At 39.9% G+C, this 19618-nt stretch overlaps 1 protein-coding gene across 5 annotated transcripts; it reads right to left on the bottom strand.

The window, feature by feature from the left end:
• Window positions 1–1272: 1272 nt before the first annotated feature.
• Window positions 1273–19411, bottom strand: TMF1 (TATA element modulatory factor 1). 5 transcript variants are annotated; one of them, XM_086619366.1, is made up of 17 exons: window positions 19240–19411; window positions 15530–16779; window positions 13671–13774; window positions 12656–12782; window positions 11623–11728; window positions 10851–10993; window positions 10147–10313; window positions 9819–9975; window positions 9253–9345; window positions 8492–8648; window positions 7392–7584; window positions 7007–7076; window positions 6831–6923; window positions 5642–5752; window positions 4840–4986; window positions 4221–4346; window positions 1273–3348 (listed from the first exon to the last, which is right to left on the bottom strand). In XM_086619366.1, the coding sequence occupies exons 1-17, from the start codon at window positions 19379–19381 to the stop codon at window positions 3205–3207; spliced, it is 3330 nt and encodes a 1109-aa protein (XP_086475492.1). In that variant the 5' UTR covers window positions 19382–19411; the 3' UTR covers window positions 1273–3204. The 5 variants fall into 5 exon arrangements, with proteins under 5 accessions (XP_086475492.1, XP_086475491.1, XP_086475493.1 ...); XM_086619365.1 differs by having other exon boundaries at window positions 15539–16779; XM_086619367.1 differs by lacking the exon at window positions 1273–3348 and having other exon boundaries at window positions 4304–4358; window positions 15539–16779.
• Window positions 19412–19618: the final 207 nt, after the last annotated feature.

The raw sequence follows: 19618 nt of genomic DNA, 5'->3' as shown, positions 1-19618 counted from the left end.
AATAAACCCACTGCTTGTACCTAAATATCCGCGACCCCACAGGATTAACTGGCATTTTTAATTCCAAATTCACGCTACTTTTGGTATCTTCTAACTTGAGCAATATTTTCCTTTCGTATCACCACAAAACTATCTTTAAGTCTTTTCTCAAAGAGAACCAGCGCACAATCTTAGCACAAAATTTTATTTTACCCTGACCCGTGCTTTTCACAGTTTATTCACATTTATACACACAACCAGAAACCAAGGGTTCCAGTTTCACCATGATAAGCCATTTCGTTTCATATTCAGGATCGTAATAGCCCTTAGTGAAACACACACACACAAATTCCAACCAAATTGTAGCAGAACAACAACAAAAAAACAATAGACCTGACCCTCTCTGGTGTGTGGATGTGTAGGATTCGGAACGTCATTCTCTGTGTTCATTATGGACGCAACACATTGCCCAGTGTCCACCACACCTCATCCAAACCCACCCGCAGTAACGGGGGCCTCTCCGTTTCCTTCCCTGGACTAGGAAATAAGCCCCCTCCAAACAATGTACTTGGAGTAACCTTTAAACAGCGTTTCTTCATGCTTGCACACGCAGTGAAAATGAGGTATAAATTAGTTGCTTTCAGAAGGAATACTCTAAAACAATGAATTTCAACAGAAGTGGACATTCGTGTTCCGACTCAAGTCCTTCCATTTTGCATGTTACTTTTCCAGGCGATCTCAGTAACGGCAATGAATTCGGATGTCCAAGCAGACATCTTGCTGTTCCTTCAAGACAAGCATACAAGATTGGTATCAAAGATGACCAAAACAGAGCACTCCAGAGTCTACGTTACCTTCCAACAGCCACTCTGTTTCCTAAGGCTTTGATGACTAAGACACAGTAGGCCACCTGATTCTCGTGTAATTGTAAAGGTTGCACTAAATGGGAATAAAGAATCCAAAAATAGTCAATACAAATATTTACATCTACTTCTGTAAAATTTAAAAATCTAATACTCTGACAAATGCTTTTATATCTAAAACAGCTAATGCTGTCTGCATGTTAAAATTTCCCATTTACCTAAGCTCCTCCTGAAAACCCACGATAGTCTGAGACATACCCAAAATGGCACCCGTGTCAGCCCCTACAGAGGATCTACTCACACATTACACAGGAAATGTCACCTTCAAAAGCACTGGCAGCAATAGGTCCAAACAAAAGTTCAAAGGATTCTTTATTACTTTTTTTTTTTTTTAGTGCAGCATTTGGCTAGCAAGACTGTAAAAAAATGGTGAAAATCAGTAATTTATTGATTCACTGTGGTAGATAAAAGTTGAATAGGATTTCTAATCTTTGACCATCATAAAAAGTTTTCTATTTTTAAGAAAAGGCTGAGCTTCTAATATTTGCACACCATAGTTCTAACACATAGCAAATCAGTAAGTTCCAGTAACACCTTTTATATGGAGTGTGTTTTTTGTGTGGGTTGGCTTCTTTTTTTGAAACTTAAGAGCAACCAACCATGCTTCAATAGGAAGAAAAAGTGTTACATTCTGAGTTCTTAGAAGGAAAATGGTTTCACCTTGGTTTCCAAAACTGAAACTAAGACAGTAAGAGGGTAGTTCCTTCCCACCTCCCCATGACAAAAAAAAAAAAAATCTTTTATTTTATTAAAGCAGTTAAAGTTTCTATTACAGATGGGGAGTTAAGACAAATTTTAGCGTTCTTGCTCTATGGCTTTATTGAAATCCTCACAAAAACTGCCTGAATCTCCAACTGAACTAGGCTTTTCCACCAACACATCCTCGCCTGTGTAACTTCAGTGACTAACCGTTCTCCCACTGAGGAACGAATCCCTAACACCATAGAGAAGCTGCATTACTGAGAGGCTTTTCTCCAGAAGCAATTTCTTATCGTTCACATCCTTGGTCTCTCTCAGGCCACTGAGCGCACAAGCAGGAACGGAGTTCTCCAACACAATTAAAACATGCACAGATGTGAGAAACCTCTCACAACAGAGGCAGTGGTACGATAAGCAAAGAATTCCAATTGCCAAGTATTTCACAGGAGTGCCTGTCACAGCTACAGTTCCGAGATGTAGCAAAATAGTTGCTGTCTGGAATGCTGAGAGGAAGGCCGAAGCTTCTTTCCCCGATTCTCAGCATTCCCAAGGGTCCAATTCAAACATTTCCTCTGACATCACCAAAAATGCAGCTGAACGTCGAGCCGCGTGGATGCTATTTGACCAACACCTTGCTTAAGGAATGGCATGAGAAATACTCTGCAGCCACTGGAGACTTGCTTGAAAACTACATTAAGTCACAGTACAATTTTGCAAAAAGTTTAAACCTTGCTGGTTCTATACAAGGAACCATGAGAGCAGCAGCAATTAATTAAAAAAAAAATCATTTTTCTGCCTTCTTCTGAAGTGTTTTAGCTACTGTTAAAAATCAGCATCCAAATATCGAACAAATATTCAGTATTTCAGATTTCTGGTGTTAGAAGTTCAACGCATTTAGAATTACAAGCAGAGCTGCTGTCTCCAGACAGCTCTTGAGACAACACAAGTGACACACGAGATGAAGCTGTAATTTATAAAGTCTCATCTGAGTCTCACACTCCGCTTGGAGGACTCTGTGTGAAACAGTCAGACTAATCCAATTTGTCCAGGCATCCGGAATTACCATCCTAACGTGTTCAGATGTTGTGAGTACAAATATGAGATTTTCTGGTCCTAAAAACACTCACCAATTATGCTTCATATAGCAAGCTGCTGCTATTTTGTTACTAAAAATTTACTGATGAGAATTTAGAAAAGCTCCTATTAAGAACACTTGAAAAAATACTTCTAATGTCATTTTCACAGATATACAGAGTTTATGAATCCAGGGCTGCTTCAGCAAAACTCGTGCCTTCCAGTGCTGGTCTCACAAGGTAACAATCACTATTTCTGCTACTGTTTACAACTAAAATGGTCCACTGTTTAGCAAAAATTTAAATAAAGGGATGACTGAGAAAAAAAATTAAATATTGCACAAATAATTTAACTGCAGACAGTACAAGACACTTAAAGCATTGATTTTTTGTCAACATAAGAACTCTATTATTATAGTCACACTTTCTAAAATACAGTTATTTTTTTACAAGGCATTTAAATTCAGCATTTACATAAACAATTATCTTTACAATCTGTTATCATATAACGTTAAGAGTTCCAGCAGGAATTAATTTTGTCTTTGTTTTAAAAGTTCATCTATCTGAGTCTTGTACATGTTTTTCACATCTTCGAGATCCAATCGGAGTTCTTCAGCTTCCTCTGCTTTCTCTCCGTACATCTGAAGAATTGTGTTGTATCTTTGATCCAAATCCTGCAAGGACACGTAGTTTGTTATCTGACTGTTTTTCAACTTAAAAAACGGTGCTGCTAGGATAGTCTTTTACACTACTAGGGAAAATCAGCATAGCATTATTTTATCAAAGTGTAACTACTTTACTATGAAGCACATAGTAAACTCTTCAAAAACACTTTATGCTTTGACTCTCTTAGATTTAGAATCCAGATACAAAAGGCAGACATTCCAAAGGCAAAGATCCTTGACTACAAACAATTAGTGCTGGCTGCGGAGGCCGTACTGAAGCACCTTGAAGTTCAACTGCTACAAGCACTAAAAAGCCGTTGGCAAACTGCACTCAGTTTTACTACAGGAATGACAACAGTTTGTGAAATGTTTCATCGGGAAGTTCAACATTCTGCATTTAAAGAACCATGATCATTTCCAAACTTATTCCAAAACTATTTCCAATATTTCAATTTAAATTCTTAAATATGCAGAGGGTTAAAGTACTTGTCCTATTGCCTGAGCATCAGTACTGCACACTCATTCAGCTTCTGCATCAAACTCTCATAAATCCCTGCTATTTATCACAACACTCCCTCCTCTAAAAAGACTACTTCCAGACAAGTGTCTTAAGTGAGAGGAAAAGTGGTCTCTCCCTGATCCAGCATGTAATCTTATGCACAGTGCACATCCCTAGAGACTGCGTTTTGAAGTGACCACCTAAGCATGGAGTAGGCATCTTCAGATTTTAGTATAAAAAAAAAGCACAAACCAAAACAGGCTCTTCAGTCACTTATGATTAGGGACAGATTTGAATATAATCCTAAATTCATAGGGATATTTCTAAAAAAAATCCCAAGTATGCCAATTTTACACCAGATTTATACCAAAAGTACACTTACCTTCAACTGTGCACGTAATTTTGGTATTTCCTTCACTTTTTCTTCAAGTTCATCATTTTGATTTGTTAATTTAACCAGTTCTTCTGCCATTATTGACCGAGTTTTCTCAAGGTTTCCAATTTCCAGCTAAGGTAAACACTTGCAACAATTAGGAGGAGGAAAGAATTTACCATATTTATAAAACACTGTATCAAAATATTTTGATATAGTAATTAAGGCTTTTTCTTAAGCCAGACTACAAAAAAGCACACCCTGGAAGCACTCTCACTTTCTTCTCAAATCTGATCAGTGGTTTGTGGGTTTTTTTTTTCCTTTTCCTTTTTCAGATAGACAAGTTCAGTTTTCTGGATAGCTCCTTGCCAAAACTAACAAGGAAGTAACAAATCCTTCTCTTGCTCTTCCCTACACAAACCTCCACTGGCTATCCTGGTTAATAGAATTGTCCTGAAAGGAGCAGAGTGAATGCACCCTGCGCTGTGCGGAGAGGGACCAAGCTCCCTGAATATAAAAGGGATTGCATGTATTTTAAATTGAATATAAAATTTGAATATAATATTGATTGCATTATTACTTACGCTTATAAAGGCTGTATTTGGTTATATAAGATAAACTACAGTACCTGTAGATGTGAAATCTCTCCTTCTCTTAGTTTTAGCTGTGATTGAAGGTTTTCAATTATACTTGAACCTGCTCCCATCCTTATAGCATCATAAAGATTGCTCCCACTAGTAGCTACTGGCCCAAATGAGTGATCATGAGGATCATCCTACAAACAAAAAGTTAGGGAAGCTTAAAATTAGACACAAGTGTGCAGCCTTTGGAATCTTCCCTCTTGCAAAGTATTGTTTCATTTAAGACTTAAAATTATACTGTTACTAGGACAGGCATCTCAATGCTTAAAGGTTGTTTTTAAAACAGAAGCTTAAGGTGAATAGGCACAATCCAAGATAGCTCCTCACTGGTGAGTTCTCATGTCACTTCTACAACTGCCATTTAACTTGGACATAGATAACCATATCCACAAGAAAGCAGCAGTAGACTTCACAAAGACCACAACAGTTAACGATACTATCTAAGGAGCAGGGTTGTCCCTTAAACCAGGATTGCCAGTAAAAATATATTTGTTGATTCGACTCCTACTAGTGTTATCCAATTCTTCTAGATGAGATTAGACATGTAGAACTCAGCACCAACACATGTATGTAGAACTCAGCACCAACTGTGGTTTCACACTGTCTTTCACAGATGCTTTACAGTCGGACATCTTGCTTACAAGTTTTAGAAGTTTCTACATAGGAATTACCTTGTCTAAGGTCAGTATACTCTTCTTGAAGAGTCATTCTCTACATTAATAAAACTTCTTGAAGAGGAAAAAAAAGCAGTCTGTCAAAAAAAAAGCCAATATAAGTGATAAATGATACCTGTGAGAGGAGAGATGTCTGAAGACCTGCCATTTCAACTCCACTTATGGAACTAGAGCGTGACATAGTTGGAGTACTTGAAACAGTTTCAACAGTAAACGACTTCCGATCCTAAAAACACAACAGAAACCCCCAAAACACACCCACACAACACATCCAGTTAGATAAAAACGTTTACAAGACGGTGAAAGACAGATTCTGTAAAGAACAGATGGCCCTTTATCCACGAACAACTATAGAACACAATGTGACAGACAACGTTTCCCCTTCTGCCATCCCTAAAACACATGGAAGTTCAACAATGAAGAATTACTGTGCTACTAACACTTCCAGCCTATGTTCAAGTCCTCAGACTTTTCAGGAAACAGAGACAGAAGTTGCAAATTACACCAAAAGAATTTGTTTTTCCAGTTGCCCAGGGAGATTCAGAGGCAGTTTTGTATGCTCAAATGTATCACAGGAAGAATATCCTAAACCCAGAAGTATGCCTCTCTTTAGAATGCATGTTAATAGGTTTGGGGTTTTTTTAAAGTAAGGTGTACTGATTAAATTCTGAGGTTTCTCACACGTTAATACCTTCCTGACATACCTTCCAAACAGACTCTCCTCTTTTTACAGGCAGCATCTGAAAGCATGCCAGCCTCTGAAAGATACAGCACTGAGATTTTAGAACTGGAGGTGGTTAAGAAACCAGTAGTAGAAACAGGTTTACTTGCATATCAACTGCTAATTAGCAGGAACAAAGTTAGGGACTATTGAGGATTGTTCTGTGACTTGTGCTGGAAAGCATGTGGTACATTCCACACAGTCACGTGGAACACAAAACAGGAATTCAGTGGCAGCAATGCTCGCAGTGCAAGCAAAGAAAACAGCTTCAGAAGAAAAACAATCCAAGAGTATTGAAAAAAATCAGCAGATTAAACCAATCATTATCCATATTTTATCTCTTCTCAGGTTAAATAGACCACTACTCAAGACTCATTTCGGTGAGTATCTCACAAGCACTTATTTCACTAGAAATAAAAGGCAATCACAATTATAAAAAGCCAAGTCCCTGACACCTGGGCTGACAGTATTTACCACACTGCTCTAACTCCACTTTGGTGCTTGGGACACTTTCAGGTTCCAGGTATCTGCTAAAACAACAGCAGTATCAATAAGACTGAACAGAAACATGAGCTTTTGGTACCTTCTCCTTTGCTGCTTCTTGCACAAAAATTGCCTTCTTTCTTTCTTGTTCAACTTTCATCTTCTCCATCTCTAACTGAGTAGCTAGCAGTGTCTACAAAACCAAACACAGGCTGTTAGCCTCCTGCTAACTGAGACTTCGACGAGAACACAGCTAAAAGCTGAAGTAGGCAGTACCTTTTCCTTCTTTGCATCTTCCAAGGTTTTGGCGTACTCATCTTTGAGTCCTTCTAGTTCAACCTCATACCTACATTGAGGAAAGAAAGAGGTAGAGCAAGTCAGTAAGTATTCTGTGTTAACCTGAGATTCACATACTTCTAGAACAAACGTACCTTCAAGGCTTTAAAACGTTATGAAAGTAACATATTTCAGACAATCTTTATCATGAAACAAAGCATCCTTAACAAGCTGGGCAACTTTATCAACAGCTGTCATCATTTTGCGCAGTCATATCAACACTCTAGACCACCAAGTCTTCCAGCCTGCAGAGATCTGCTGCAGATAGCTTACGCTGTTTCACTACAATTTTAAAGAGATGCCTTTAGCCAAAAATGCGACTCACCTACTGTTTTCACTTTCCATTTTCTTCAACCTGTTTCTCTCCACTTCTAGCTGAGCTTGAAGGCGTGTATTTTCTTGCCTTAAAAGAGTATTCTGAGATTCAGTAGAAGACATCTGAATTTTATTAGAAAGAAGTTCCTCTGTGGCAGCCCGTTCTCTTTCAGCAGCTGCTGCTAGAAGAGTTTGAGACTCACCTAATATTAAGTAAAGAAAAACATAGAATTCAGCTTTTTTGATCAGACATCTATAATACAGGCCAATTACTTAAGCATCAAAATGGAATTTCAGATTTTTTTAGATTAAACTATTTTTGCTTTTTCAAAACAAAACCAAAACCAAACCCAAAAAAGAACTGTTTTCTGTTGCAAAGGAAATTCAGCATTTTCCACCACACAGCGGAATACTGTGTTCAGCTCTGGAGTCTCCAGCACAAGAAGGACATGGAGCTACTGGAGCGGGTCCAGAGGAGGCCATGAAACTGATTCGAGGGCTGGAGCACCTCTGCTATGAAGACAGGCTGAGAGAGTTGGGGCTGTTCAGCCTGGAGAAGAGAAGGCTCCGGGGTGATCTTATTGCAGCCTTCCAGCACTTAAAGGGGGCCTACAGGAAAGCTGGAGAGGGACTTTTTACAAGGTCGTGTAGTGATAAAACAAGGGGCAATGGCTTTAAACTGAAAGAGGGGAGATTGAGATTAGATCTAAGGAAGAAATTTTTCACTCCAAGGGTGGTGAGGCAGTGGAACAGGTTGCCCAGAGAAGTTGTAGATGCCCCATCCCTAGAAGTGTTCAAGGCCAGGTTGGATGAGGCTTTGGGCAACCTGCTGTAGTGGAGGGTTTCCCTGCCCATGGCAGGGGGGTTGGAACTAGATGATCTTTGAGGTCCCTTCCAACCCAAACCATTCTGTGATTCTATAAATTACCTGTCCAAGAACCTTGGCAGAATACCCATATACTGTTTTCTTACAGAAAAGCATTTGGTGTTCATGTCCCCTGACACACCATCTACCCTTTTGGTAAGTGTCAAGCCCTTTTCATTCACCTTCAGTCATCTCACATCATCATCAAGAGCCTCACTGTTCAGTAAAAGCTAAAAACATCTTACCAAGTCTGTCAGAAAGGTTCTTTTCCAATTTTTCCCATGCGGAAGTCTGTGCACCCAGTGTGGCTTGCAGATTTTCTATTTGCCGGAGAAGTGGCCGTGTAGCAGACGTAACACTTTGACTGAGTTCTTGGTTCCGGCTCTCTGCTTCTTGGAGTCTCTGAAATCACAAATTAAACATAATTAAGCTTTAAAATCGTATGATGGATTAAAAGATTAATACAGAATTCAGCTAAACATGTAGCAGTTGCTTTACATTCTAAAATTCATATGTTTAGACTCAGTGAAGTATGACATTTCAATGTAAAAGCCTAATGTTTTTAGATACACAATAGAGCAACAGCCCAGAAATTTACATTTCAAGAGCCCTCTGGACATCATTTGAAACAAGATTCTGACAACAGTCTATTTATCTTCTCAATCTTAAGAACAAGAAAAATATTCTTAAGCAGCTAAAGAGTAATTTAAAACATATTTGGTAGCAATTTTCGAGGACTATTACAAACTTAATGGCTGTACTTCGTCTTATACTAAAAGGATAACATTACATTTAAAAGGTATGATAAAAAAACATTATTTTGTTTTCAATACGTGATTAAAAAACATTTCCTATAATATTTTTATTGCTGTTCTACACAGGACAAATACTGCAGGTAACCAGGAAAAAAATGCCTCTTTTTCAGGCTATGAATATCAGGCTAACATTTCATTTTTCAGTTTTTGGAAGTCACATTCACGTTGCCATCATCTACTTGCTATAGCACCTGTTGTAGTTCACCGATTTCCTGGCGTAAATAGTCTTCTTTTCTTGCTGCCTGCTGTTCTGCCCGCTGCAGCGCCAGCCTCAGGTCTGCCACCTAAATAAACGGGACACCATCACCAGTCTGTCACCCAAAGTAGCACCTCTCCACTGCTGCAGTCCTGCACCACTTCTGAACACTGTTAGACAGCCGACATTTGTTTCCAAGTCACGGGCACAAATAGTTCCACTCGTTTATCTATCACTAAAAATTTTGTCCGACTGCATTCCTTGATCTTTGCATTGTGGTAAGAGCACTACAAACCTAACATAAGAGCCTGTCAAAGTCCCTTTATTTAGACAAGTAAAATTTAAAGTACTTTTTTAATAAAATTAAAATTTGAAAGCTTAGCACAACTGCCACTAAGGACTGAACAGGTTCACAGGAAAGAAATCCACTGGGTGTTTGCTCAGTACACAAAAAACAGTTCCCCCTTATATTGATCTGGTTCATTGTGCCAGATGCACGCACCACCTGAGCACATTCATTTGTTTGACAAAAAGGTTTTATTCACGACGTTTAAGACCCACCTGAATTGCCAAAGCTTCTTGTTGCTGTCGTGCCTCGTCCTGTGCCTTCTCCAGAGCTAACCCAAGCTCTTCCTTTGCCTTCATTTCCCGACTTAGGGCTGCTTCCTGTGCTTCACTGTCCTTTGTAGCATTGGCTTTATGAAGGTCTGCAAGTTCCCTGGGGAGGGGAAAAACCAAACATAAAATAATGCTTTTTACAGTTTATATAATGCAACAGTGACTCTGCAAATCACTTTATTATTTATTAAGCATTTCACAAGCATTGCACGAGAAACAGACACACAAGTTGAATGTGTGGTTGAAGACAGGCACACAAACATCTGCTTACTTGTATGCACTGTCAAGTGCTGCCTGGACACTTCTGTTCCGTTCTTCAAGGTCTTCTACTTCCGACTGAAGTTTAGCAAGATCCTTCTCTTGTCGCTCTACAACACTGTTCAGTTGTTTAATGCTGTCTCGATGTTGCTTCTCAAGGTCTTCCTTGCCATCAAGCACCTATCAGAGTGCAAACAAGAAGCACGAAACTAATCCCAGTACGTGAGGTAGACAATGCCATCTGAGGACAGTGGCAACTGGTTCAGGACGGAGCTACACAAAACGACTAAACCAATCCAACACTTCACCAAGAGAAAGGTTTTGCTTCCCAGTCTTCCCCAGAGGAGAGGGCTCTTCTCCAAGTTTCACATACTTCCTCATACAGGGGCTGCTGCCTGTAAGGTCTTGATTCAATCACTAACTGAGCAAGAAAACTGCCCAAATTTTGCTGGTACATGTTTTCCAACTCCAATTTAGTATACTGAATTTGGTCAGCCCACCTGATAACCAGCAGTGCAAGTGCAAACAAGCAGCTGGAAAGACACCTGACTGCAGTTTTAAACTGCTCTCACAGAAAACACATCTCAGTGTCCCAATAATAGCAAATAGAGAAGTCTTCCAGAAAAGAAAAAAATATCAGAGCCTCCCCAAAAGGCTATTCTGCAGCTAATATAAAAAGCTTTTAAAAAAACTCAAAAACTTAAATATTTATCTCACCTGTTTTAAATGCTGCAACTCCTCTTCTAATTCCTTAATCTTTTTGTTCTGTTTTGTGTTAATAGTTTCTCTCTCTTTCTCTTTGGCTCTTAATTTCTTAATAATGTTGGAATTGTGCAGCTGCTGTTTGGAAAGCTTTTCTCCTGTGAAGAAAAAGAACGTAAAGCCGGTGCATATTGCTGTTATCCTATGAACTCTCTCTATTCACACCTCCCCCTGCTCTTCAGCCCCGTGAAAATAATAATCAATTAGGTATGGACATACTTACTATCAAGTTTTTTCATGCAACTTCTTGAATTTTAAATCTACTTTAACCTGAGACAACCTTTCTACACTAAACTATAGTGAGATAGGATAGGCAGTGAAAGGCTTTGAAAGTAAAGCAAATGAACTCATATCACAAAAAAAAACCAAAATGGCCTGTTAATTTAGTAACTATATTTTACTTCCAAAATTTAAAAGTAGTAAGGGAGACATTGTAGAAATGCCTTGAACAATGCCCTGGTTAGGTTTCTGCTGAATGGAACATGGAGCATTGTACTGCATGCTGGTTTCATCTCACAGCACCTTTTAAGGTGCAGAAATCACCCCTCTAGTCATCTGTTTGACTGATCCCTCCTGCTGCTCTCTGCTATCAGCTCAACAGTTCAAACCTTCAGAAACGTCTGACATGCATGGTATTTTCTTCTACATAAAGAAGGGTCATATGTGAGGGCAGTACACTTCAAATTATCCTACAAATTTTTACTAGTAAAAAAAATTTAATTCTCACCTTCCTCCATTAATCCTTTGATTTGCTCTTCTTTTTCTTTCAGTAATTCAGCAGTTTCATTGGTATTCAGTCTAGTAGCCAATTCTTCTTTAACAGTCTTAACTTCCTAAATAATAGGATAAAATACTTAGGACCATTTATTAAAATATATTCAGGGAAAAACGCACAGTAAGTTACACTCATCACCTTTTTCTTCTCCCCTTCTTCTCAAAAGGCTTTTCTTTTAAAAGAATTTAGGTTGGAAGGGAACTATGGAGATTATCTAATCAAATCAGATAGCTCAGAGCCTTATTCCACCAAATTTTAAAAATCTCCAAGGCTTAAGACTCCATAAATTCTCTGTACAGTTTGTTCCAACTCCTCCTTCCATTTCATATTCTATACTTTACACTTCTGCAATATAGTAAAAACAAACTGTTATATTCACACACAGATAGCTTTTCCATTTCAACTCACTACTGTGCCAACAGTGACAAAACAACTGTGAAAAATATTTTTTTTTCCTGTTACAGATTTGAGTTTACTTTTTGCAGATTAGCCATAAGCTAGAGAAATGCAAGGCTGTGATACCTGGTTAAGAACATTTAAACTCCATAAACTTTGTTGCTGCAGACTTATTTGCTCATTCCACACCAATCCATCATCAGTTCTTAATTCTCCTACCAGTTAATCCTCCAAAGAAGCCACTCCCATTCTTGGCCACTTCCCCACATCCCCAGGCCATTCTTCTCCCTCACATCAATGCAAACACACATACAAGGGAAACCAGAGCAGATGTTAAACCCTGTTTTTCCAAAACTAGACTGACTTTAACTTAAATAAGTTCCCTAACTTCATTCACAACACAGCTGCAAGAATACACAGGTCAACACAAGGAAACAACAGCAGCCTAGAATCAGCTGATGCTAGTAACTAACACCATGAGACAGCACCTGTCAGTCCCACGCTTCTCCCCAGCTTAATTTTTATGAATTGAGGTTACCTCAAGAAATTTAATGGTGTTCTAAAATACATGAATTTCACTAAAAATTACCTTTTTAGCTGCATCTCTTTCTTTGCAGGCTAGCTGGAGCTTCTTTTCAGCATCTGCAATTCGCTGAGCAAACTCCTCTTTAAGAGATGAAAGGCTACTGCTCTCTTCTTTCATTCTAAACATTTCGCTACATTTAAAATTAACATTTCAGAACAGTTGCATGGTTATGTGACATTCAAGCAGTTTGAAACAGGTTGTCTTAAATGCTTTTAAAATGTGGGTTTGGGTTTTTATTTTTTTTATGTCACACAGAAGTCAAAACAACACATCCTTATTAGAAGTACTAATCAAAGACCTTTATTAATCCAGTAATTTACCCATGAAAATGATTAAATACGTGATTTACCTTAATGTTTTGCCCCTTAATCGAGTTCTTTCTGATTAACCATAGTCTGTATCACATACAGGGCAAACGATTAAATGTATTTTAAAGTTAAGATCAATTTAGTCACTAAATCATACCTTCACATATTATCAGTAAATTTTTAAACTTGATATTTGATCAGTAAACTGGTAAATCTAACTTTTCTTTTTTCTTCTTTCTATTTTAACTGAATTAAATAACGAATTCAGGTTTTTCCCTACAACCAGCCCTTCTACCACGCTTTTGCTATCTACATTTCAGTTAGCAAATTACTTAGTAAATCAGGTTCATCCATCTGCACCAGTAGAGTCAGTCTCCCTTAACAGCTGAATCCAGTCTTATAACAAAGATCTTTTTAATGTAACCAAGTCTGAGTCTGTACATCTGTTTGTCATTCCTACTGCTTACTTACTGAAAAAATCTTTCACTAGCCTCTTCCCAAAAGAGATTTTGGCCTCAAGAAACAATGTGTCTTTAACAACAATGCCACGACAGCACATGCGATCATTATTTCCGCCTTTCCCAAACAGTGTACATCCCTTTCAATATTTGTTCTAGTTATGAAGCTCCTTGTTTCACGATATTGTCTACTGATTGTGTTAACAGTAAAGTCACAGTTCCACCCACTGCTGTGGGTATTTTCATACTTACTCTTTCAGGTTATCGTAAGCTTCTTCCAGGCGCGCCTTTTCTTTACTAGTACTTAATAACTGTATTTCCCTCTTCTCCAGTTTCTCAGTTAATGAATCAATCATCTGGACAATGTTTTTATAGATAAAGATCAGATGAATGGGACAATTAAAACACAGGAGGGGCAGGTTTCCCCTTTCCTCCCACCATTCCCTCCCAACACTATTTAAAGCCGAACTTGTTAATGTTTATAGGAATTCGAGGTAAAAGGCAGTGAAGATTACCACATTTCTGCCACATTAATTTAGAACTAAGCAATACCTAAACACAAGACACCTGTTTTCTACAGGTGTAGAAATCCTACTAAGCAAGCACATGTGGCTCCGCTAAGTTCCTCAACAAAATCATCAATAGTTACATTAATTATAAATGAAGCTTTTAAACAGAGCTGATAGCCTATAAAACCATAGCTAACATTAACCATTAAGACTCCCAGTGCTTCTTAGACCACTCTTTACAGGATCACAGAATAATTTAACGTTAGCACAAAGCAGCAAAACAGCATCAGATGAGGGAAGAAAACTGTCAGGCAGGGTCAAGAGCTCTCAGCTCACATCATCAATTCCTAATACCAGATTTTAGAAAGCTAAATAAGGAGAAATAACAGAAACATACATGCAATTATACAAATATAAACAAATGAAACAGATTCTGTATCTGTTCAATATGGCAAATGAAAGACAATTTGCTGTGGTCCATTATTTCCCACAATGTAGAATCATTTAAATTAGAAAAACTTACGGTAACAGTCCATGGCTTTGGAGTTCCCTAAGGAATTTATACTGACATTCTGTACGATTTACACAAAAAAATGGTTTCCTTAAGGCACAGATTACAGTGGGGTTTATGAACTCCCATAAGCAATTGCTTCTCCCTTATTACGATCAGAAACAGCATCAGTATTGCAAACATGCCCACACGGCAAGGCCATCTATGCCACATACTAGGCACACCACGAGCAAAGCAAAATCCAAAGAAATAGAGTAAAATGCACATCAAAGGAGCTCAGAAATTAAAAACAAGAATAGAGAGACAGGAAGGTGACAAAGGAAATGGGACAAAAAAGATAGTGCATACAATACACTCACAGAACTGGACAAAACACACTGCTTCAAAGCTCTAGTTTAGCCTTCCACACACTCAAATATCCTACTTCCTCACATTTCTAGTCATTCCATGGATCTAAACTAGCCATACAAGTTTTTTTTAATCTATTCACTACCCATAACTATGCTCGTCCTCTTCGTTAAAAGGCCTAGTGTACCTTTTTTTTAAAAGTAAAGATGATTTCTGCTAAAAACAAATGTTAATTTATCTAGTAAAAAATAAATAAATTTACACTAACTGCTGCTATCCTCAAAGAACATGCTTAATGTTCCTGGAATGTAATCGAATTTTGACAGTTTGTAAGTCTGTGAAAAAAATGCTTGCAAAAATATTATCTTGATCATTGCTGAAATACTAAAGGCTTAAGGTTTCATAATTCAAATCAAAATACTTCAAGGAATCTCTTCCACCTTTCACAGAAAAAAAATCACATCTAATAATTAAAACACCACATCTGACCTATCAAGGCTTCCTGTTTGCTAGCACTGCTCACGACTCGCAACAACAACTAGGTGGATCAGGTGAAACCCGAAACTAGACTGGGAATTACTCCACCAGTAATTTCACCAGTATTGCTCCACTGCAGAATATCAAGGACAGTTTTCTACAAGGTGAGGTAGTTCAGCATCAATTAATTAATTCAAATAAGGTGAAGCTAATACCTACATAAGGAGATGACAGGAGTTTCATTTGTAATTAAAGGGCAGGTTTGCAAAAGTTACCTTTTTAAACTCTTGCTTTCCAGTGTCCTCTTCTAACAATTTTTCAACAGCATCCTGCTGTGGCTCAGTCTCCTCTTCCACAATCTGTTCCTCAACAGTTTGCACAGCAGCAACCAGAACATCTGGCTGCTCAGAATTAACGGGAGTCACACTTCTCCCGCTCTCTTCCATCTCGGCTTCCTCAGCATGTGAAACAGAAGTTTCATTCAAGATTTCAGACTTATTTTTCAGGGCATCAACCGTTTCTGCCTTCGGTGCCGAAGGACTGACAGCGACAGACGCTGAAGCAGAAGCCCTGCCTGGCAGCTCATCATCTGAATTGATTTCACTCACACTTCTACTATCTAAAGACTGTACACTAAACGAATCGATTCTTTCGAAAGCATCAGAGGAGCAGCAGCTCTCAGTCATTTTTTGAAAGTCATCTAAACGATTATAATCTGCACAGGCAGAAGCAGATAAAAGCTGAAATGATGTCTGCATTAGATGAAGACTGGATTTTGAATCTGCAGCTTCTTGTCTTGAACTTACTGAGCTCTCACTTATTACACTCTCATGGTCCAGAACTTCAATATCACTGGTAGTGGACGTCCCTGAAGAGAAAGTGCTGACTGGAGGGGATGGTGTATTGCTTTGCCTGTCCTCAGTCTTTCGCTCCTTAGTTTCCAAAGCCCTGTCTTTGGGATCTGCATTAAGAGGCTGTGAAGTGCTATCTGGTACACTTCTCGTTCCATCCTCTCCTACGCTGGATTTTTCTTTAAGAGCATCTTCAGGTACTTCTGAATTCAGAGCAGATACCTTTTTGTCAGTAACTTCACCTGTGCTTTCTTCAGGCTTGGCATTAGATTTAAGCACAGAATTCTCTTCTGATTCCTCCTTGGGAATATCGAGGTTTTGCAGGTCCACTGGGAGAGCTACAGAGGAATCTTTCACTTCTGTCTCTGTTGTCACTGGTACTTCCAGCTGACTGGAGTGTTCAGACTCCTTTGAAGTGCTTTTCACCTCCTCTTTGGGTCGCTGTGATTTGGCTGGTGGTTTGGACACCACTGAATTTTTCTGTATACTCTGAACGTCTGTCGGAGAGAGAAAGGCACTGAAGAAGTTTTCAGATTCATCTACTACCGTCCTCCTCACTGGCTTAGTGATTGCTGTTGGTGATGTTGGCTGATTCTGTGGTTCTGTATTTGAACTTAAGCCCCAGGAAGATGTATCCCATCCTCCACTTATGAGAGAATTTGTTCCTAAAACAATAAAAAAGAGAGAGGCCAAGAACACTTAAAACGTATTATTTTTCAGTATTTGTCTTTTTAGATGCAACAGTTCAGAAAAAGTCTTCAATATCATGTAACTTAAAGTGAATATTATACATGATCACAAACAGCATCATTTGTGTTACTACTTCCTTACAAAGCTTGGAACAGATTTTTAGACAAAGCAAAAGAAGCTTAAAGGACACACAAAGTAACTCTAAGAACTGTCTGGACACAGACAACTCTAGAAAGTAGGAGTACCTGAATGGAACCAACTTGCTCTCTCCCTATCAAACAGTAACTTGAGCAAAGGCAGAAAGAAACAATACACAGATCATTCCAGTAAAGTCAAGAGTGAGAATTTCAGAAAGAAGGTGGAGAGAAGTGTCTGGGAAGGGGACATGAGCCCATGCAGCATTTTGAAAGCTGTAAGGGCAAGTCTGGAGCCTATGGGGGCACAAAAAGCCAGCATTTCTTTTGTGAAGGGAACAGGGGAGCAGGAACATGGCCTCTGTTTCCACTAGTGAGGGGGCTAGGCAAAACAATCTGAAAAAATGTAGTTTAAAGGTGGAGAATTATGTAGATTACAAAAGGAGGAAGCAATTACTAGGTCTTAAAAGTTATCTGCCAGTAGCACACAGAGAAACACTTCACACACCATTACAGAAAACAGGGGAAAAAGCTTAAAATATTTGCAGAATTTACACTATAAGAAGCGTTCTTGCCCTTTCAGTTTGTGGCAGGCTTCATGTTTTTCCTCACACACCAAGCAACAGCCTGAAGCTGACAACACACATTGTCAGCAGCCCGGCTAAGATGATAAGTTTTCTTCTCCTGTGGAGAAACACTGACTTGATTAGTTCTGAAGCTGCCCTACAACAAAGTTAACAGTTAGTTACTACTATCCAATTTCTTGCAGGTTTTCCAGGACTTGTCAACAGCAAGGACAGTAAGAATTCCATCACTGATTTTCAGTAGCATCCCAAGAAATAAAGACAAATACAAAAATAATATCCAATTTGATTTTGGACGTGCAAACATAATGTGGATAACATAACTATTTCAGGCTACCTTACTTTATACAACAGTATCTATTAAAAACATTGAGTTACAATATTTAAAGTAGAATACTATTTTCAGAAACTGTTCATAGCTACTGGCCTGAAGATCTGAAATTCAGATAATTACTGCTCTCCTTCCAAAAATATCACAAACAGCTGATTTATTACTACTTGTCCGTGATTCAATAGCTTCAGAAAAAGCCCTGCGAATGAACTATAACATTCATAAAGTATTTTGACTTCTTTAAAAACAAGCATGTTTTCCCTGAAAAACAAGGATACGAGCTGGTCTTTACTGTTTTTCTTATGAACTACAGAACTACTATAAATACCAAGATATAAATTAAATTAAAAACCAGTTTGGACAAATTTGAAGTCTTAACAAACTAAGTATAACAGAGTCTTCCATAAAAAATTCCCATAATTTAAGATGACACTGGACTAAGCAAGTGATTGCTGAGCCCTCGCTCCCACAGAGGGACAAAGACACACAAAACTGACCCCACCCTTTGCGGAGCTATCAACCTAGAAAACACTTTCAATTGTTAGAGCTTTCAGGTTTTGGAAGTCTAACTTTGCTGTGGGTATACCTGGAAATAACCTCCCACTACAAATACATACAGTTCTTCCAGATGTAGCTGCAGTAAGGACACTGATTCCAGATGACTCAGTATCTCAGCCTTTTCTTTATTCGTTCTTATCCTTAAGGTACTATTTACGGGAAAAGGGCTCCTTTTGCTCTTCTTTTCCAAACAGCGATGTAGGACTGACCGTTCATTCATGTTCTATGTTAGCACACATACAACGCAGACACCTCCTCATAACCAAGCCGTGACAATTTTCCCACCAACACATTCCTTTCAACAGATGTTGGAGGGTTATGAACTCAACACCACAAAGAGCAGAAACTTCACTTGGCTTACACAGACGCGACCTTCAGCTTCTACTCTGCTCTTCCTGCCACAAAAACCCACAGATGCCTCTGAAAGAACATAACGTCCCCCCTTTTTATTAACTGAGGGGTTTTTATCACCTATTGGTCCCTCGACAAAAAACAAACACGCGACAAAAGCACGACACTGGTGACAACCACCAGGTATTGCGTGTGCTGCTGAGGCTTCCTCAGCTTTCTGTCGGTGTTCTCCCTCCCTCACCTGTCGGGGGAACGAGAAGTACCACAGGCGATACGGGACGGGCTCTGGACAGAGAGGGACGGTTAAACCTCCTCGAGTGTAACCCCCCGCCTCGGGTCAAGGGGAGCGGGGCGGGGGAGGGGGAGGCGCCGTCGGGCCAAGCCCGCTGCCGGGGCCGGGCGAGAGGCCGTGAGGCGCGGCGGCTCGGCGCGCCCCAGGCGAGGGCCGGGGGCTCGGCGAGGGCCGCCCGCGCTTACCGTCACCGTAGTCGGGGATGACGGCGTCGGGCCAGGGGCTCTCCTCGGCCTGGATGTCCAGCACCCGGTCGATGGATTTCTGGGCCTGCGACAGCGCCTGCTTGGCGAAGCTGGACAGCTGCGAGGCGTTGAACCAGCTCATCCTCCGCGCTGCCCGGCCCCGCGCCCAGGCGGCGGCACAGGGCCACGAGCACCGAGGCGAGCGGGGAGCGACCCGCCCTCAGAGCGGGCGGCGGGGCCGGCAGCCCCGGCTCGGCTCGGCGCTGAGGTGACGGGAGCTGCGCGGACGGACCCCGCGCCTGCGCGCCGCCGCCTTCCACGTCGCAAACAGGCCCGCGCGCAGCCGCGCCCCGGCCCCTCGCACGTCACGAGGGGCGGA

The sequence above is a fragment of the Tauraco erythrolophus genome, chromosome 12 (genome assembly GCF_009769465.1).
Source record: "Tauraco erythrolophus isolate bTauEry1 chromosome 12, bTauEry1.pri, whole genome shotgun sequence".
In the NCBI taxonomy this organism is placed as follows: domain Eukaryota; kingdom Metazoa; phylum Chordata; class Aves; order Musophagiformes; family Musophagidae; genus Tauraco; species Tauraco erythrolophus.
The sequence above is the reverse complement of the archived record's forward strand: the minus strand, read 5'-3'. Positions and strand labels throughout refer to the sequence as shown.

Bases quoted from the DNA above. Each gene is read 5' to 3' on its own strand.
- TMF1 (XM_086619366.1), bottom strand. From the start codon at position 19,381: ATGAGCTGGTTCAACGCCTCGCAGCTGTCCAGCTTCGCCAAGCAGGCG. The intron at 9,976-10,146 runs GTAAGCAGATGT...TCCCCTCCCCAG, and splicing joins GCACTTGACAGTGCATACAA to GGAACTTGCAGACCTTCATA. The intron at 3,349-4,220 runs GTAAGTGTACTT...GTGTCCTTGCAG, and splicing joins AATTACGTGCACAGTTGAAG to GATTTGGATCAAAGATACAA.